Below are 14,978 nucleotides of genomic sequence, written 5' to 3' on the forward strand. Positions count from 1 at the left end.
ACTGTCGAATTGTTGGCTGCCTACAGAAATGAGTTTCCACCTTTTCTCAGTCCCATGCATTCACTGTCATTGCCTCTCCACTGTATTACAGCTAGCGATTGTGCAGCCGCAGGGCAAAACAGTTCAGCAAGCTATGACAACAGCTGTTTGCCAAAAGAGTTTGATATTTTTTACACAGTCCCAGAACAGTCCATTCCATTAAACAGAACAGTGTCAAAAAATTCTTGTTAAGAAATACAAATCTTAAGACTACAGGTACGTACTAACAGATTAACAGGTTTGGTTACGTCAGAACAATGCTTGACTGCCCTCTTCAGGATAACACCCATCCATCCAACATTCCATCTAACATTTCATACAGTCAAAAACTAAAGCATTACTTCACAATCAGTGACGTAATTAGGAAGAATAAACAGACTCTTTGAACATGTCCAGAAAAAACACGTTCTGTTCTGGCATTGAAGAACGATCTTTTACAATGCCTTCGGTGCAAAGAAATCAAGATACACTACGCATGCAACATTCTTCGCAGCTCTCCTATATCTCGGGCAAGATTTTGTTGACAAACCATTCAGCAGAAGAAAGCTAGCCTTGATCTTCAAGAGAGGGACTGGGTACATGGGATCCAACTCAGCACAACTAAACACGTACACTAGCCCAGTAGAATCATATTCAGTAACAGCTTCTAAACTAATGACTTCTAATTTGCATCAAATGAGACATTCTGTAAAGACTTCAGGTTGGTAACACAAGATACAAGTCTAAATTGAAAATTCTCCATCCTTACAGCAAGCCCAAGAGGCAAGACAAACAAATGCCGCAGATTACATCCCTCGTAAAATTAAGAACAGAGTAAGCTGTAGGATATCTGTCAGCAGGAAAAACTTGTCCTATACGAGACAGGGACTCGTCTACTTCCCTTTTTTTGAGAGGAGATGAAGCCATACTCCAGTTTTGTAAAGGCTAAGGAGCACATCCTTTGCTATCAGCTGCACTCCTGGGCTTGCTGCCTCTCCAATGGCATTTAAACTCAGATCTATGCATTTAAATACAGCAAAACGCATACCTATCCCTAGGAACATCTAGTGCAGTGTTATAGTCCGGTGGCCCTCCGGGCAGCATATTGAAGAGCAAGTGATTTGTGCCTCGATCCCACCTAAAGCAAAAGAAAAAGCAGACAATAATTAGAGAGGTGCTCTCTACAAACAATAAGCTCTGTCAAAATCTAGCTCTAGCACTGACTCACTGAATCCTCCTCTCCATCATTAACCTTAATTTTTTCCACTTGGGTTCTTCAAATTCCCACACTGAAGTTTCTGTATGTACCTGGATAACTGTGCCAAAGCCTGAGCTGTCTCCTTGATGCGGAGCGTGTTCTGATTGAGGACGTCTATGGACGGCACAAAAAGGCAGGCCCGGTTGACATCGTCAGTGTAGAACTCACTGTCAGAGATGGCAGTTAGCAGCTCGTTGTATTCCCTGGAAATGGTATTGCTCACTGACGTCCCGTATTCATCCACATACTTTTTCAGTGAGTAGATGTATACCTTGATTTTGTTTTTGGGATTGAAGCCACATCGATAGACATCAAAGCAGGTGTGCATCCTGCAGCTGAGGTCTCCCCGCTCAGGAATGGGGCTATCAGCAGGAAGCTTGACCACAGGCACATCATGGACACTGCGTTTTTCAACAGTCCAGTCATTGGACGACTCAATGGAGTGAGGCCAGAACTGGAACATTCCTGTGGCAATCAGGCCCAGCAGAACTATGGAAAAGAGAGTGATGTAGTAGATGCGATGCTTGGTTTTCATTCTTGGGATGAGGGCTGGACCCCGAGTGTTATATTTGGCCGACGCACACATAATGGAATCAATTATCTCTTGTCTCTGCAAGTTAGAAAGAGAGAAGTTTAAGGCTGAGCCCAGGAAGAGATGCATACTTATCACTGTACAGAGAATCGTTCACTTAACCCACTGCAGACAGGTTCTTTGCCTCAGCAGATTTACAGCGAAATTCCTTCAGACGCTCACATGTTCCACCGAAGCAAATGATGGCAACTGGCCAATACGTTGGGACTGCCACTTGGCTGTGACAACAGGAAGCTGATCTGCTGGGCCTGGTTACAAGGGAACGAGTCCTCACAGGTGGCACTCCACCTACAACTGAATGTTTTTTTGGTGTTTACTGTAATACAACACATTAACACACAGCTCAGCTGTGAGTGAAGAGACGCAGCCTGGCTATCACACAAAGGGCTGGTACCGGGGCATCACGCAGAATGTGGGGTTGTGATATTGCTTCTAATGCCAAGCACCTCTCTAACCAAATTATACAGGAGGCCACCATATCCGACCACAATGATACAAGAGTACATCTGGGAAGAAAAAGGAAATAACTTGCGGTCTTTGCTAATATGCCCTGGGTGGGGGGGAGGATGCTCTAGGAGTTGCAATGGCAGCCATATGAAGAAAAGCATTTAAAGAACAGTTCGCTGTAGGCTGATTACCACTTTTCAGCGAAGACCACGATGTAATATGAAGTATCAAAAATACCGTCACACAGCTGCTGTGAGTGTAGGGTAACCTTTCCAGCTCTTACACCCAGAAGCGTGGTGCCGGCCACATTTACCTACGGACCGAAGGGCTGGTACCTGCTGCCTTGGGAAGCCACAGAGGCCCTCGGCTCAAGCCTCTGCACTAAGAAAGAAGCTGTAGCTCCAACTCGTGTGCTCCACAGCAGGCACTTTTAAGGGTGGTAGGTTTCCTTTCTCGAAGAAGAATGCGGATGGTGTAATTATACGTTTTGGACAAAGACAGGGTGTTTTTTCGCTTTAAGAGCAAGAAAGCGGGTCACACAGTCAACCGCACAGCAGACAACGAATACAAATAAAAGAAGTGCCGTTATGGCATTAAGTGGTCTTAATAACACCGGGTAACACTTACGTAGCAGTTCTTAACAAAGGGCTGTCGGGACAGGGCGGCTAAGCCCCGAAGTGCCTGCGCTTCCACAGGGCAGCACCGGAGCAACCCCCGACACTAACAACCGTCCTCTTACCAGCTGCTCTCGTCAGTTTCCGTCCCCGTCCCGATTCCCCGATTCCGGAGGCAGCTCCCAGAGCCCCCCCGGCCCCGCCCGCCTCCCCTCCCCGGGCCGCTCACGCAGCCGCCGGGCCGGCCCCGACTCACCTCCGCCCGCAGTCGCTCGGGCCCCAGCGCCCGCGCCGCCAGCCCGACGGCGGCCGCCCCGCGGGGCTCTCCGCTGCCGCCCGCCGCCCTCCGCCGCCCCGCCGAGACCCGGCCCGGGCTGGCCCCGCCGGGCTGCGCACGCGTGCGGCCCCCCTCAGCCGCTCGGTGACCGCCGGCAGCGGCGCCGCCCCGCAGCCCCGCCACCGAGGCCGCCCTCCCGCGGCCGGAGGGCGCCGCCGCAGCGGCTCGGCGCTGCCCGAGCTGCCGCCGGGCTGGGGGCGCTGCCGGGGGTGGTGGTGGTCTGGCGGTGTTCTCCTGGCAGCCCAGGGCTTGGGCGGGCAGAGTGGCTGGAAAGCTGCGCGGAGGAACGGGATCTGGGGGTGCTGGTCAATGCTCGCCTGAACATGAGCCGGCAGTGTGCCCCGGTGGCCAACAAGGCCAACAGCGTCCTGGCTTGTATCGGGAATAGTGCAGCCAGCAGGACCAGGGCGGTGATCGTCCCCCTGTGCTCTGCTCTGGTGAGGCCACACCTCGAGCACGGTGTTCAGCTTTGGGCCCCTCAGTACAAGAAGGACACCGAGGCCCTGGAGCATGTCCAGAGAAGGGCTACAAAGCTGGTGAAGGACCTGGAGCACAAGTCCTGTGAGGAGCGGCTGAGGGAACTGGGGTTGTTTAGTCTGGAGAAGAGGAGGCTCAGGGGAGACCTTATTGCTCTCTACAACTACCTGAAAGGAAGGTGTGGGGAGCTGGGGGTTGGCCTCTTCTCACAGATAACTGGTGATAGGACTAGAAGGAATGGCCTCATGTTGCACCAGGGGAGGTTTAGGTTGGAAATGAGGAGACGTTTCTTCCCAGACAGAGCAGTCAGGCTTTGGAACGGGTTGCCCAGGGAGGTGGTGGAGTCACCGTCCCTGGGGGTGTTTAAGGAAAGGTTGGACATGGTGCTTAGGGACATGGTCTAGTGGGTGATATCGGTAGTAGGGCGATGGTTGGACCAGAGGATCTTGGAGGTCTTTTCCAACCTTAATGACTCGGTGATTCTATGAAACCTTTCCCCAGCTGTCCTCAGGGGTGCCTGCTGACAGCAGGATAAATTCATGGCACAAAACTCCAACTGTTCCAATCACAGGCACCGGTTTCACTCCAAAAAAGCAGGTGTTGACAAGGCGCACCATCGCCACATGTACATGGGTGAACACAGCAGGCATGCCACGTCCCCACACAGACCCCCCTGGGTTAGCTCCCCTCACCTCGACGGCACCGGCTGCAAAGCTGCCCAGCAGCCACCTCCTGCCTTTCCCCTCACCCCCGGCACAAGCTCGCTCTGGCCTTTAACCCAGCAGCTTAAAATGGCAGCGGGTCTCCCTGCCCAGCGGTGCCCACCGCGGCCCAGCTGTGTGACAAGGACAGGCACCCAAACACCGTGCCACATCCAGCCCCCGCAGCGCCTGCTGGCACCTCCTTGCCTCCCTGATCCCATCCTCCAGCGGGAAGATGGCACAGCATGTTGGCTGGGGCTAGGACCTTGAAAGAGTCTTGCTGGCAGCTTCATCACTGCAGGAAAATTTGGAAGGCAGCGCAACTTTTTTAAGAGCTTAAAATGAAAGAAATGCAAGTGGCATCAACTCTTTTATTTCCAAACAGCAAGAAAAAATGGAGGACGTAGCCTGTTTTGATAGAGATTTCCCTGAAACCACATCAGGGAGCCTATTGGTATTCCGGTGATGCTGCTGAGCCAGACAAGTCTGCAGCACAGCACTATTTTTAGACTGCAGGTTGCCATTTATAGCTTGTAAAAATATTCATCAGCATCTGGGTAACAGGCTATCAATTTTTATAAATGTACAAGGGAGATCGCATATTTTATCTCACTTCGCTTCGCCCTTCGTGTCTTGCCTTATTTGACCCTTTTGAGGTCATCTGGGAATTTGTTAAGTGCCTTGCCATCACGCCATACATTCGCCTGCTGTCGCATACAGCACCGTGTATTTTCTGCTGGGACGATCAGTGCACAGAACAGAAAGAAACAACCGCAGAGCCCTGCCATGCTGGGTCTGCATGCATGCAAAGCAGCTGCAGGTGAGGTTGCGGGGTACCTGATGCAGCCAGTGCTGGAAGCAGCACATACTGAAAACTCCTTTGTAATAAAAAAAAAAAAACATATTAAAAGGCAAGTAAGAAAGGGAAAACAAATGGCTTGGGGACATCTTTTCCACCTTATTTTCAGCCCGTGACATAGCATAAGTAAAAATCATAGCTCATATTTTACTTCTGAAACATCAGCTAATGGCTGCTACCAATCATCCAGGTACTGGATTGAACGAAGCAGTTTGGCACTGGTGTAAGAAAAAGCAGGATATTGTACCGGACAGAGCACTGCCTTACCTCGCTAGTTCAGTTTATGCCACAATTAAATGATATCCTCATTTATGTCACTGAGTTTACAACTAGACTGAGCAATAAACTGCATCCAGCAGCTACTTGCACAGCTGTAGCCTCTCGAGCCATCACACACCTCCAGTGGTGCTGCACCGTGGTCTGTGGCACTGGGCAGCAATAATATGCCTGACCTCATAACTTGAGGACAATTTTACTGCCTTCCCAAACCGAAAGGAGAAAGAAATGTAAGTATCTGCTGCTATAGCTCCTATGGAAGGATGTGAGCTGTGAAGAGATGCAGTTGAGCAAGCGTTCCCTGCAAAGAAACCCCAATGTGGCAGAAGCACGGAGACTGAGACGCTCTTGGTGTATTTCCCCTGTCCCCAGAGCCCCCAGCTGTCACGCTGTGCAGAGGCACTCGTGTTTCACCATGCTCCCTGCAGTGCGTGGGCAGCACACTCACACCTCGCTGGCCAGCAGCGTCGAGGGGACGGAGCTGCTAAAAACAGCATTTCCTCGCGGTGTTTTTCCAGACTATTTTTGATTCTCCATTTTGATAAGGTCGACTGGCTCGTTACTAAAAATAACTGATCCCAGCAAACTGAGGACAAAAAGCAGAGTATTTATAACCATCTCTGACTAACGTACATTTGTCACTGGTCAGTTGCCAGTGCTTTATGTAAGCTGGTAATAAATAAAGCATAAATTGGAGTGAAGAATGAGTGTACCTTGCCCCTCTGATTTTCTCAGTCAGAATACACATATTTTTGCATATATCCTTGTAGGTTACCTTGTGTTCTTCACAATGTAATCTGATTTGCTTCAGAAAAAAAAACAACAATGATCTTCTCTTAGTGAGCCTGTCTCACTAAAATGGCTGCACATGTACTTAGAAGTTCAAAAATGGCTATATTTTTTGCATGCCTGATACTTTAGATGTAGGTGTGTTTAGGGGGGGATTCACATAGCTTTCTCCATGAAGGTTTTTTACGCAGCCGTTAGTCTGACCATCTCTCTGATGAAATGTAATCCTGCTGACAGCAAGAGAGCAATAGAGGAATTCCCTAACCAAGCAACTGAAAAAAATTACCAATATAAATGATATTTTGACCCAAAAAAAACCCACGTTTTGAAAAACTGGGTGGTTGGGGACAAAGGGAGCACACAACCCTTGGCTCTGCTGACCGCTCTGTTGTCAGCACTCTAATAGAGAAAGAGAACATTTAAGGTATTAGCTTTTTTTTTTTTTTAATCTAAAAAGTATATCCAAAAAAATCTATCATGCAGTACATTCCAGCAGCAGCCCTTCTTCAGTTAAGGTAGAGGATTATTTAGTGAATATTTTCCCTCAGTACTTGCCAGGAATACCCATCTTCACAAATCTGTTCCTTAAGTATGCATGATTCTTCATAAATATGTATCTGGACTGGGCCCAACCCATGCTGTTCAGTTAGCTGCAGTGTAACACACGTTAATAATATGGAGATTTACTGATCTTCCCCTCCCACAAACATGGACACATGAAGGTTAGACCTGAAATATTGATTGGGGCAGTTTCTATGACAGAAAGCTGTGCTATATAGGAAATTACCTCTTCTAACTGAAAAACTCTGAACACTCCCCTGGGATAAAGAGAGGTAAAAAAAAGAAAAAAAAGAAAGAAAAAAGAAAAACAAGACTGGAACTATTTCTGGAAAAAAAAAAAAAACAAAACACAAAGCCATCTAGCATCCTTTCTGTACTCAAATGAATCATAACCTGAAAACAAAAATTACAAGCAAAGTGGATTTTATCATTGTTTAACTTCAGTGGACAATAAGTGGACATAAGCAATGAAAGCACCGTGTTATACACATCTTGATGGTAATTCTTATTTTAGAGAAATGCTACATTTTTATAAAAATATATCTCTGACCAGCTTCATCATTTCAGGTACTGTTCTGTTTGCCTGTTGCCTGCCAGACTGGAAAAAGAAATGCAGGGGGCACTCAGACCTTATTCATTTCTGCATCTTTTTTTTTTTTTTTTTCCTCATGTACAGATTTGCCATGCAGGGGAAAAAAAAAAAAAAAGGGCACATTAATGATGATGATGAGCAATAGTGTGCACAGCGAACATCTGACACGGAGGCAGCAGAGGGAACAAAACACTCACAAAGGCACAGCCTGGGGAGGACAGCGTGCCCGGGGGGCTCTGGCACCGAGGGCCCCCGCCATGGCTCCACTGAGCTCAGCCTTTCTCCCATCAGGATATTCAGGCAGCGAGCAACAGCCAATTCAATCCCTGTACAGGAATAGTAAGAAATTCCTGAATGTTCAACAATTCTTCTCAACCAGAGGCCATTTTCAATTTTCAAGGCCTTTTTTTTTTTTTTTTTTTTCAGTCAAAATGAATGCTGCCTATTCCAATAGCAGGCTCCCGATACCACATTTCTCTCTTCCCTCATTTACAGGTTTTTGTTTGTTTGCTTTTCAACCATGATGAAGCTAACCTGCCTCAGTGGAGAGCTCCTCAGGTGCTAAACCTGAAAACGCGTGGAAAAATACGTGCATCTCCCCTGCTATTTTTAGTCACCGTAAACTCAGATGGAAGTGACTGTGGACCACATTATATTAGCTATGGGGATTTTGAAAATATACTGCAGCCTCTTTCCTACAGAGAGGTGTGTTTAACTGGCTGCTTCCACACCGATAGTACCAAAAACATGCTTTCTGAACAGTAAACATCTACATCCATGTGAATGTTGTATAGTAACATACTCCAGCCGTAGAAATGACTGGAACATCCAAACAAAAGTAGGAGCAATTAGTGGCTTGAAATTGTTATAAGAATCCCCTAAAATACAGTTTTGACTACTGTCTATACAGCCTTATTTTGTTCCTCATTTCAAAGAGCTTTCTCCCTAAATTTTTGTTGCAGATACTCCTTGGGGTACATAAATAAGAGGAGCAAGCCAGTAAGTCCATTTGTATATTGGCTGCACATTTTACCTCCCACTCACATAAGGAAAAAGAAAGCTATAGCTTTCTTTGTGGACAATCAAGAGCACATGCAAAATTATAATAACCTCAGAATGTCTTTAGAAATACTGTGCATGGAAAAATAATAAACTACTAAGCAAATACGATGCTTCTATCTATTCCCATCTCTCATCTTACCACTCATCTCACCAACCTTTTCTCCTCCCCCCGGTGTCTGAGATGCACCCGTTCCTTCTAGCAGCAGCACAACCTTCTCCTCAGCAGCTGGTCAGACTCTGCTCCTCGTTGTCCCCACAGTTCTCCACAGCTAACTCACCAAAGTTCAGCTGCAGTAATTATTTGCTCCCTTTGCCATGGTGATTCAAAGTATGATATGCACACATGCCTTTGCTCTTCAGTTGTGATCAGCAAGTTCAAACTGCTTTGACAGCACAGAATTTACTCTGAATTTTATCTTTCACCTCTCTAACTCATTACTTAAACAGATTCCATAATGCTACCAAGATGTAACTTGGCACTGCCAACAAATTACAAGAGGAGAATGGTGCACCTCAATGTCTTTAAAAATGGAAAAGAGAGGAAGGAGGGGAGACCAAAGAATACTATTTAGCCAAAAAAAAATACCTTGCAAATTGACAAACATAGTAGTCCAGGTAAGAATTTGCTTTAATTATCCTGGTAACGGTGAAAGGTGCCACTATGGAAGCCCGTGGGCTTGAACTAGGTACATCTAGCGGAATGGTACAAGAAGCGTTCTCAGCAGCATCCTTGCCAATAACCTCACCGCTAACAGGATGGGATGGACTTCCATGAGTAGGAAGGCTGCAGAGAGTATGTCTGCTTTCCATCACCTCTCCACGCTTAGCTCTTCAGTGGACACCATGAGCCAAGAGGTCAATAGGTGCCTTTTATTTACACAAGGAGAAGGATGGAAACAAAGAGAGGCATTTCACCAGCCGAGGGGGTTAGATACTGTCTGATCTGAGAACAGAATGGAAAACAACTCAAAATGAAAAACTTTTACAGAACTCAAACTAAATGATCATGTTCTAAGAGCCTCACTCATGCAGATGGCCATGTATGCATGCTTATTTAATCTTAGCTGAGGCTACCTTTGGGCTGACACTGTGTTCTATCTCCCCAAAACATTTCTTTGTGAAAGGAGTCATCTTCTGGCACTGAAAAAATTAATTACTTCTGGGCATCATTCAGGAGAAGGCAAACTTCACACATGTTAACAATGTCATGTCTCCATCTTCCCAGAAAGAGTGAAATAAGCATAAAAAAGACACCGCAAGACCTTCTAAGAGAGTTAAGAGCATATTCATTAGAAATGAAATACAAAATACAGTGATGCAGCAGGACGAGGGGTAGCAGGTGAACAAGACCCCCATCATTCCTTACCCTCACCCCAGTCCGAGGAAAGCACCTATATAATACAAATCAGAGATCTCCAACAGGGGGTTGAGGAGGGGTTTTACAAAGTGATTTTCTTGCTATACAGAAAATATATTATTTGCTGGAAGTCAATGCTGAGCTGTTAGGGGCCCAGGGCCAGTCACTCGGTGCTCAGGAACACCCCTGAAGGCACACTGACCCCTACTGTTTCCCCACCAGTTTACTGAACACATCGTAGATTTCTGGCTTTTCCTGTGCAAACTGCTCTGCTGTATTTTTCTGTAGCCAGTCAGACGAACGCATCTGCTGCTGCAGGAGGCCAATGAGGTCACCGAGGTTGGAGCTACCAGAACAGGTAGGTTCCTGGTGGCGGGATACAAAAATTACTTCATCTGTGCTATCTGCTTTGCCATCCTGATCTGACTGACAAGGCTGCTCCTTTTCCTCAGCCAGTATCTCCTGCTCTCGCTCTTCCAAAACCTTGCGGATCCGCTGCATACCTGCAGAGGTATAAGGAGGGGAAACATTGGTGGATTAGTTTAAGCCACAAGGGTCTCCAAATCCCAGTCAGATCCAGAAAAATTTGGAGGGTGGAAGGAAAGGAAGGAAGCACGGGGAAGACAAGGATCATAATAATAGGATAGTTTAGGATTAAGGAGAGGAGGAAACAGTGCTACAGAAACTCCGGTGGGAGGAAGAAGGAAAAACATCACTCACCCAGCTGTAGTCGGTGGGTCTTGTCAGCAAAAATGATGCGGAACCATCCAGGTTCACTGCACTCAAAGGCTTTGCCGCAGGACAGGAGGACCTTGTTATCGAGAAAACGCCTCCAGAGCAGCATCTCCTCCTCAAATGTTCCCGTCCTAAGGTACTGGGAGAGTCACCAGAAGGCCAGAGGTTAGTCACATATAGGCTAACTCACTGAGATCCTCATGAATTTGTGATTCCCATGAGGTCTAAAAAGGCCAGGGGAGACACCTTTTACCTCTGAAGTACAGCAGTTGTGATAAAAAGGAAGAAATGGGGAGGAAAGTGGCTTGAGAGCAGTAAGATTCCTGCAAGGAGGGAAATGCACAGACAGACGAAAGGAAAAGCACGCACAGAAATACGAGGCAGTCCCTCCCTCTGCTCACATCAGATGGGGTTTTAACAAAATGCATATCGCAATATTGAACTTGCCCCTGGACGCAGTTGCACCACGTGCCTGCCCTTGTCCCAGGAGAAGCCTCCTTTCCTAGGACTACCAACCTTTCTGAAATCAATCCAGACAAAGAAGCCTGCGTTGCGGTTGAGAAAAGGAACCCCAAGTGTCTTCAGCTCATCTGTCACATATGTATGGGCAGCTTTTAGGCGGGCATGGTTGGCCCTCAGGTACACCTGGTTGATCCAGTCTAACCAAAAGGAGAAGAAAAAAAATAATTACAAACTGACTAAGAATTCAGATCTGTTAAGGTTTCTAAAATACTCACAATGCCTTTTTATATTTCACCTTTCGACTCCTTTTTTGTTTCCTCAAGCAGAAATGGGGGCAAGAACTATTTAGCAATTTAATGTCTGTGTGTATCTTCTTCACCATTTCCCTACAGTCATGGCTTTTGTAGCTACGGACTGTTAGTACTCCAACCAGGGCAAAGCTAGAAACCCAGTCCCATTTCCCTCTTCCCACAAGGCTGTACTCCTTTGTCTCTGCTCAGCTGCTTCTGTACAACACTAGCTACTTCTACACACTTAGCTTCTTCATAGCTGCTCCTCTAACTCTGCTGCTGAGGAGCTCTGCAGAGATGCTGCTCTGCTGTGGAACTGTCAGCCATGGCTTACACAGGCAGCTTCAGGATCAGGGAAGGCTGCCAACTGCACACACAAGACACCATTTGGGAGAGTAAGGGGACAGGATCCCACGAGGTACCAAGACACACAGACAGCAGAGGATCCCACATGAAGCTGCTGACTCACCTCTGTCTCTAAGCAGCTGTGCAACCTTGTGCTGGACAGGTCCACAGACCCCGTGGAAGTAGCACAAAGAAGCCACCGCATTAGCGACATCTTGGTTCTCTGTGTACAAAGTACCAAAGCGAATCCCAGAGACAGCAAAATCCTGCAGAAGACACAGAGAGACTACTTTATTGCACAGGAAGGCTGGGATCCTAAAACCATTGCCTTGTTCTTTCTTGCATAAGGAACCTGAGGACAGCAAGCCAACCAAAGCGGTGAGGAAGCCACACCAGCACTCACCTTGCTTATTCCCCACATCACATGGGTCCTCTGTGGATCAGGCAATCTGTATGTAGAAGGATGCAGATGGGCAGTTAGTGTCATAGGTGCTGAAGCTTTTGGGTCACCAGTGCAGCATTGCGAAAACAGAGAGGCAGCATTACACAGTGACAGGCAGCGCAGCACGGAACATCAGTCAAGCGGGAAAATCCCGATCTGACCTAACTTCAGAAGCAAGGAACTCCCAGGAACTAATTTCAGATGAGATTTTTAGGTATTTCAGATACATAGATACTTCCAGTAAGTGCCGTACTTCACGCGCAGATTTTCTGCATGTATATAGCTTGTAAATTTAACGCTACAAATCAATTTCTATTGATTTCCATTTCTAAGAATTTAAAGCAATTTTCTTTCTTTCAAACCACAATACTTTGCAGAAGGAGATTCTTCCTTTGCAATGCTGTACATCCAAGCTCAGCAATGCTGAGAAAACAGCCAAGTATAATTTTATTTCCTTGCAAACGAGCATGAAAAGAAAGATAACACCATTGGCGAAAACCAGAAAGAAAAAACAATTATAATATACATATATTAAAATATGAGTTTTGCAAAAAATTTTGTATCATTAAATTAATACCTAATAAAACCCATTCTCAAATCTGTAGTAACACTGTGATCCGTGACTACTGTATGAAAAAAAAAGCAAGTAAATAGCAACAGAAGGTCTTTATAGCATCAACAGAAACATGGGAAAGAGGCAGCAATGTTTAAACAGGAAAGAAAAGCCTCACTCTCAAGAAATGAAACATTCATTGCCATTCTGGGGGGACTGGCACAAGCAAGTACCAAAGCACACGCTGGAAAGGGTATCACAGCAGAAAATTAACATTTTTTCCTTGCTAGATTTTTCCTTGCACTTGAAAAAAATGCATTTGCCATTCAGAAAGTACAACAATAATAATAAAAACAAACAATGTAACGCAGATTCAGAATTTGCTAGCTCATGACTTAACTTCCAGTCACAAGTTCTCAGCAAGGCATCATGTTGAACTGTCACTGGAAGATGGCCAGGGAAGTAGGAGCTGATTTTACCTGTCCATGCCTAGGACACTGTGAAACGTGGCTGATTCATCAAAAACTGACAGCATGTAGATCTCATCTACTATCACATGCAATTCATGTCTGCAAAAGGACAAAACGGAAGTTACAAAAAAATGCTGCTTCTGGCTTAGAAGCAAAGAGTAATTCAGGATTCTGCAAAGACCGGCTTTATACAAAGAAGAGGGACACCAAATTTTGCAGCACAGAAGCACTTTTTAACAACTTGGAAGGTCTATTATGTGTACATTGAACTGATTTGAGTTATATCCAGCTAATTGTTACACACTGCAACCATATAACGAGATAAAATTTCAGTCATTTCCAAAGCACTCGTGAAAATTAACTGCTGTAGGTACTACCCTTCTAGAGTACGACGTATCATCATCCACTCAGAATTGACCAAATTTCAGAGAGCATCAGCGATGAAGCTGGGAAGCCATATTCAAATATTTCTTTTTCTCTGTACATACAGAAAAACTGGGAGGAAAGCAACTCAGATTCCTACCAAAGACACACGGCACAATAGTGTTTGCTAGGACTGCCAAGGAATAAAGCTTCTATTCCTTGACGCAAGTTGCCTTGCCACTCCAGATGACTGGAAGGTCCACGCTCCCTTCTCCCCGACAGCCCTCTCTCCTCTCTTAAGCCTGCTGTGCGCTGTGTGAAGAACAGGCTTTATGCCCGACTGAGAAAATATTCACATATAAATTAGGAGAGAGCAAGTCGTCCGCCAGACTCTGAAAGCCGTATCTGACTCAGGATACCTCAGCCCTCCAAACTGACATACCTTTTAGCAAATTCCAGGTAATCCCGTAATTCTGACAAGGAATAGATGTCCCCAAGGGGATTTTGGGGATTCAGTAGAATTAAGGCCCTTACAGTGATACCCTGCAGAACACAAAAAATGCAATAGTAAGAGAGAGTTCATCACGGGATAGATTTTCAGTTCCTCCACTGGAGCACTGAATGCGACCACGAGACTCCCCTTCAGCTTTGCACCACGACAATTTTACCTCAAAGGTTAGATTTGTATGAGAAAACTTTTAGCCACAAATTAAGATATTTTTTATAATTACAGCACTTGCAAAGGGAACTGGGGAAAACACACAGAATCAATCTATGATTTTTGAAAAGGGGGAGTTCCGCTATGATTGCTGCCATCTGGTAAGCCAATTTATAACAAAGATGCTCTCACACATTCTCAGTGTGGAAGAGAATTGTGTCTGAGCTGTATCGGCAATCAGGAAGTAACAGATTACTGAAGGTTGCCCATGAATGACGCAAGAAAGATAGGAATTAGAGCTACATGGATGCAAATTGCTCACATTTAGAGAACATGTGGCTGGAGATGTCAGAGCCAGTAATGATCTAAAGATGCAGCTAAACCTACCCTGGGTTTAGGACAATTTCAAAACCTACAGACTAAATATTCAGAAACAATCTGCATTTGCCTTCTAAATTTGCCCCTCCTGCGAATACTCTTGATGGTCTTACTTGATTCTGCTGCACTACTGAGTATAGCAGTTGTTTTGGGGGGAAACTCAGCTGGCCTTCCCAAAGGAGAAACTCTAGGTAGTCCCCACATTGTAGCGCGTGCCCAGGTACATATGACACCATGGGATTCCTCTTGCAAGTGAGGCTGAGTACTCTGCCACAAGTGCAAACAGGATTTGCAAGGAGCCTGATCTCAGGCTTTCTGTAAGGACCATGAGAAAGCCAGGTG

The 14,978-nt window shown here is 46.0% G+C and overlaps 2 protein-coding genes across 7 annotated transcripts in view; both read right to left on the reverse strand.

Moving 5' to 3' along the window:
• EXT2 (exostosin glycosyltransferase 2) overlaps positions 1 to 3,343 on the reverse strand; it is a 73,144-nt gene extending 69,801 nt beyond the window's left edge. Inside the window, exons 1-3 of one of the 3 annotated variants that reach the window (XM_035552141.2) lie at positions 3,186 to 3,343; positions 1,327 to 1,886; positions 1,067 to 1,156 (exon numbers count right to left, since the gene is read on the reverse strand). In XM_035552141.2, coding sequence (XP_035408034.1) covers positions 1,067 to 1,156; positions 1,327 to 1,862 — 626 coding nt within the window. In that variant the 5' untranslated portion in view covers positions 1,863 to 1,886; positions 3,186 to 3,343. Of the gene's footprint in view, positions 1 to 1,066; positions 1,157 to 1,326; positions 1,887 to 2,942; positions 3,112 to 3,185 lie in introns of those variants that run through there. The other 2 variants (XM_050710942.1, XM_035552142.2) reach the window with 2 other exon arrangements.
• Positions 3,344 to 7,945: 4,602 nt separating this feature from the next.
• LOC118250818 (1-aminocyclopropane-1-carboxylate synthase-like protein 1) overlaps positions 7,946 to 14,978 on the reverse strand; it is a 39,433-nt gene continuing 32,400 nt past the window's right edge. For all 4 annotated transcript variants that reach the window (XM_050711164.1, XM_050711165.1, XM_035552276.2 and 1 more), the window contains 7 exons: positions 14,043 to 14,143; positions 13,247 to 13,336; positions 12,176 to 12,221; positions 11,897 to 12,038; positions 11,192 to 11,334; positions 10,661 to 10,814; positions 7,946 to 10,443 (listed from right to left, as the gene is read on the reverse strand). In XM_050711164.1, coding sequence (XP_050567121.1) covers positions 10,145 to 10,443; positions 10,661 to 10,814; positions 11,192 to 11,334; positions 11,897 to 12,038; positions 12,176 to 12,221; positions 13,247 to 13,336; positions 14,043 to 14,143 — 975 coding nt within the window. In that variant the 3' untranslated portion in view covers positions 7,946 to 10,144. The remainder of the gene's footprint in view (positions 10,444 to 10,660; positions 10,815 to 11,191; positions 11,335 to 11,896; positions 12,039 to 12,175; positions 12,222 to 13,246; positions 13,337 to 14,042; positions 14,144 to 14,978) is intronic.

Source organism: Cygnus atratus, chromosome 5, assembly GCF_013377495.2.
Source record: "Cygnus atratus isolate AKBS03 ecotype Queensland, Australia chromosome 5, CAtr_DNAZoo_HiC_assembly, whole genome shotgun sequence".
Lineage (NCBI taxonomy): Eukaryota > Metazoa > Chordata > Aves > Anseriformes > Anatidae > Cygnus > Cygnus atratus.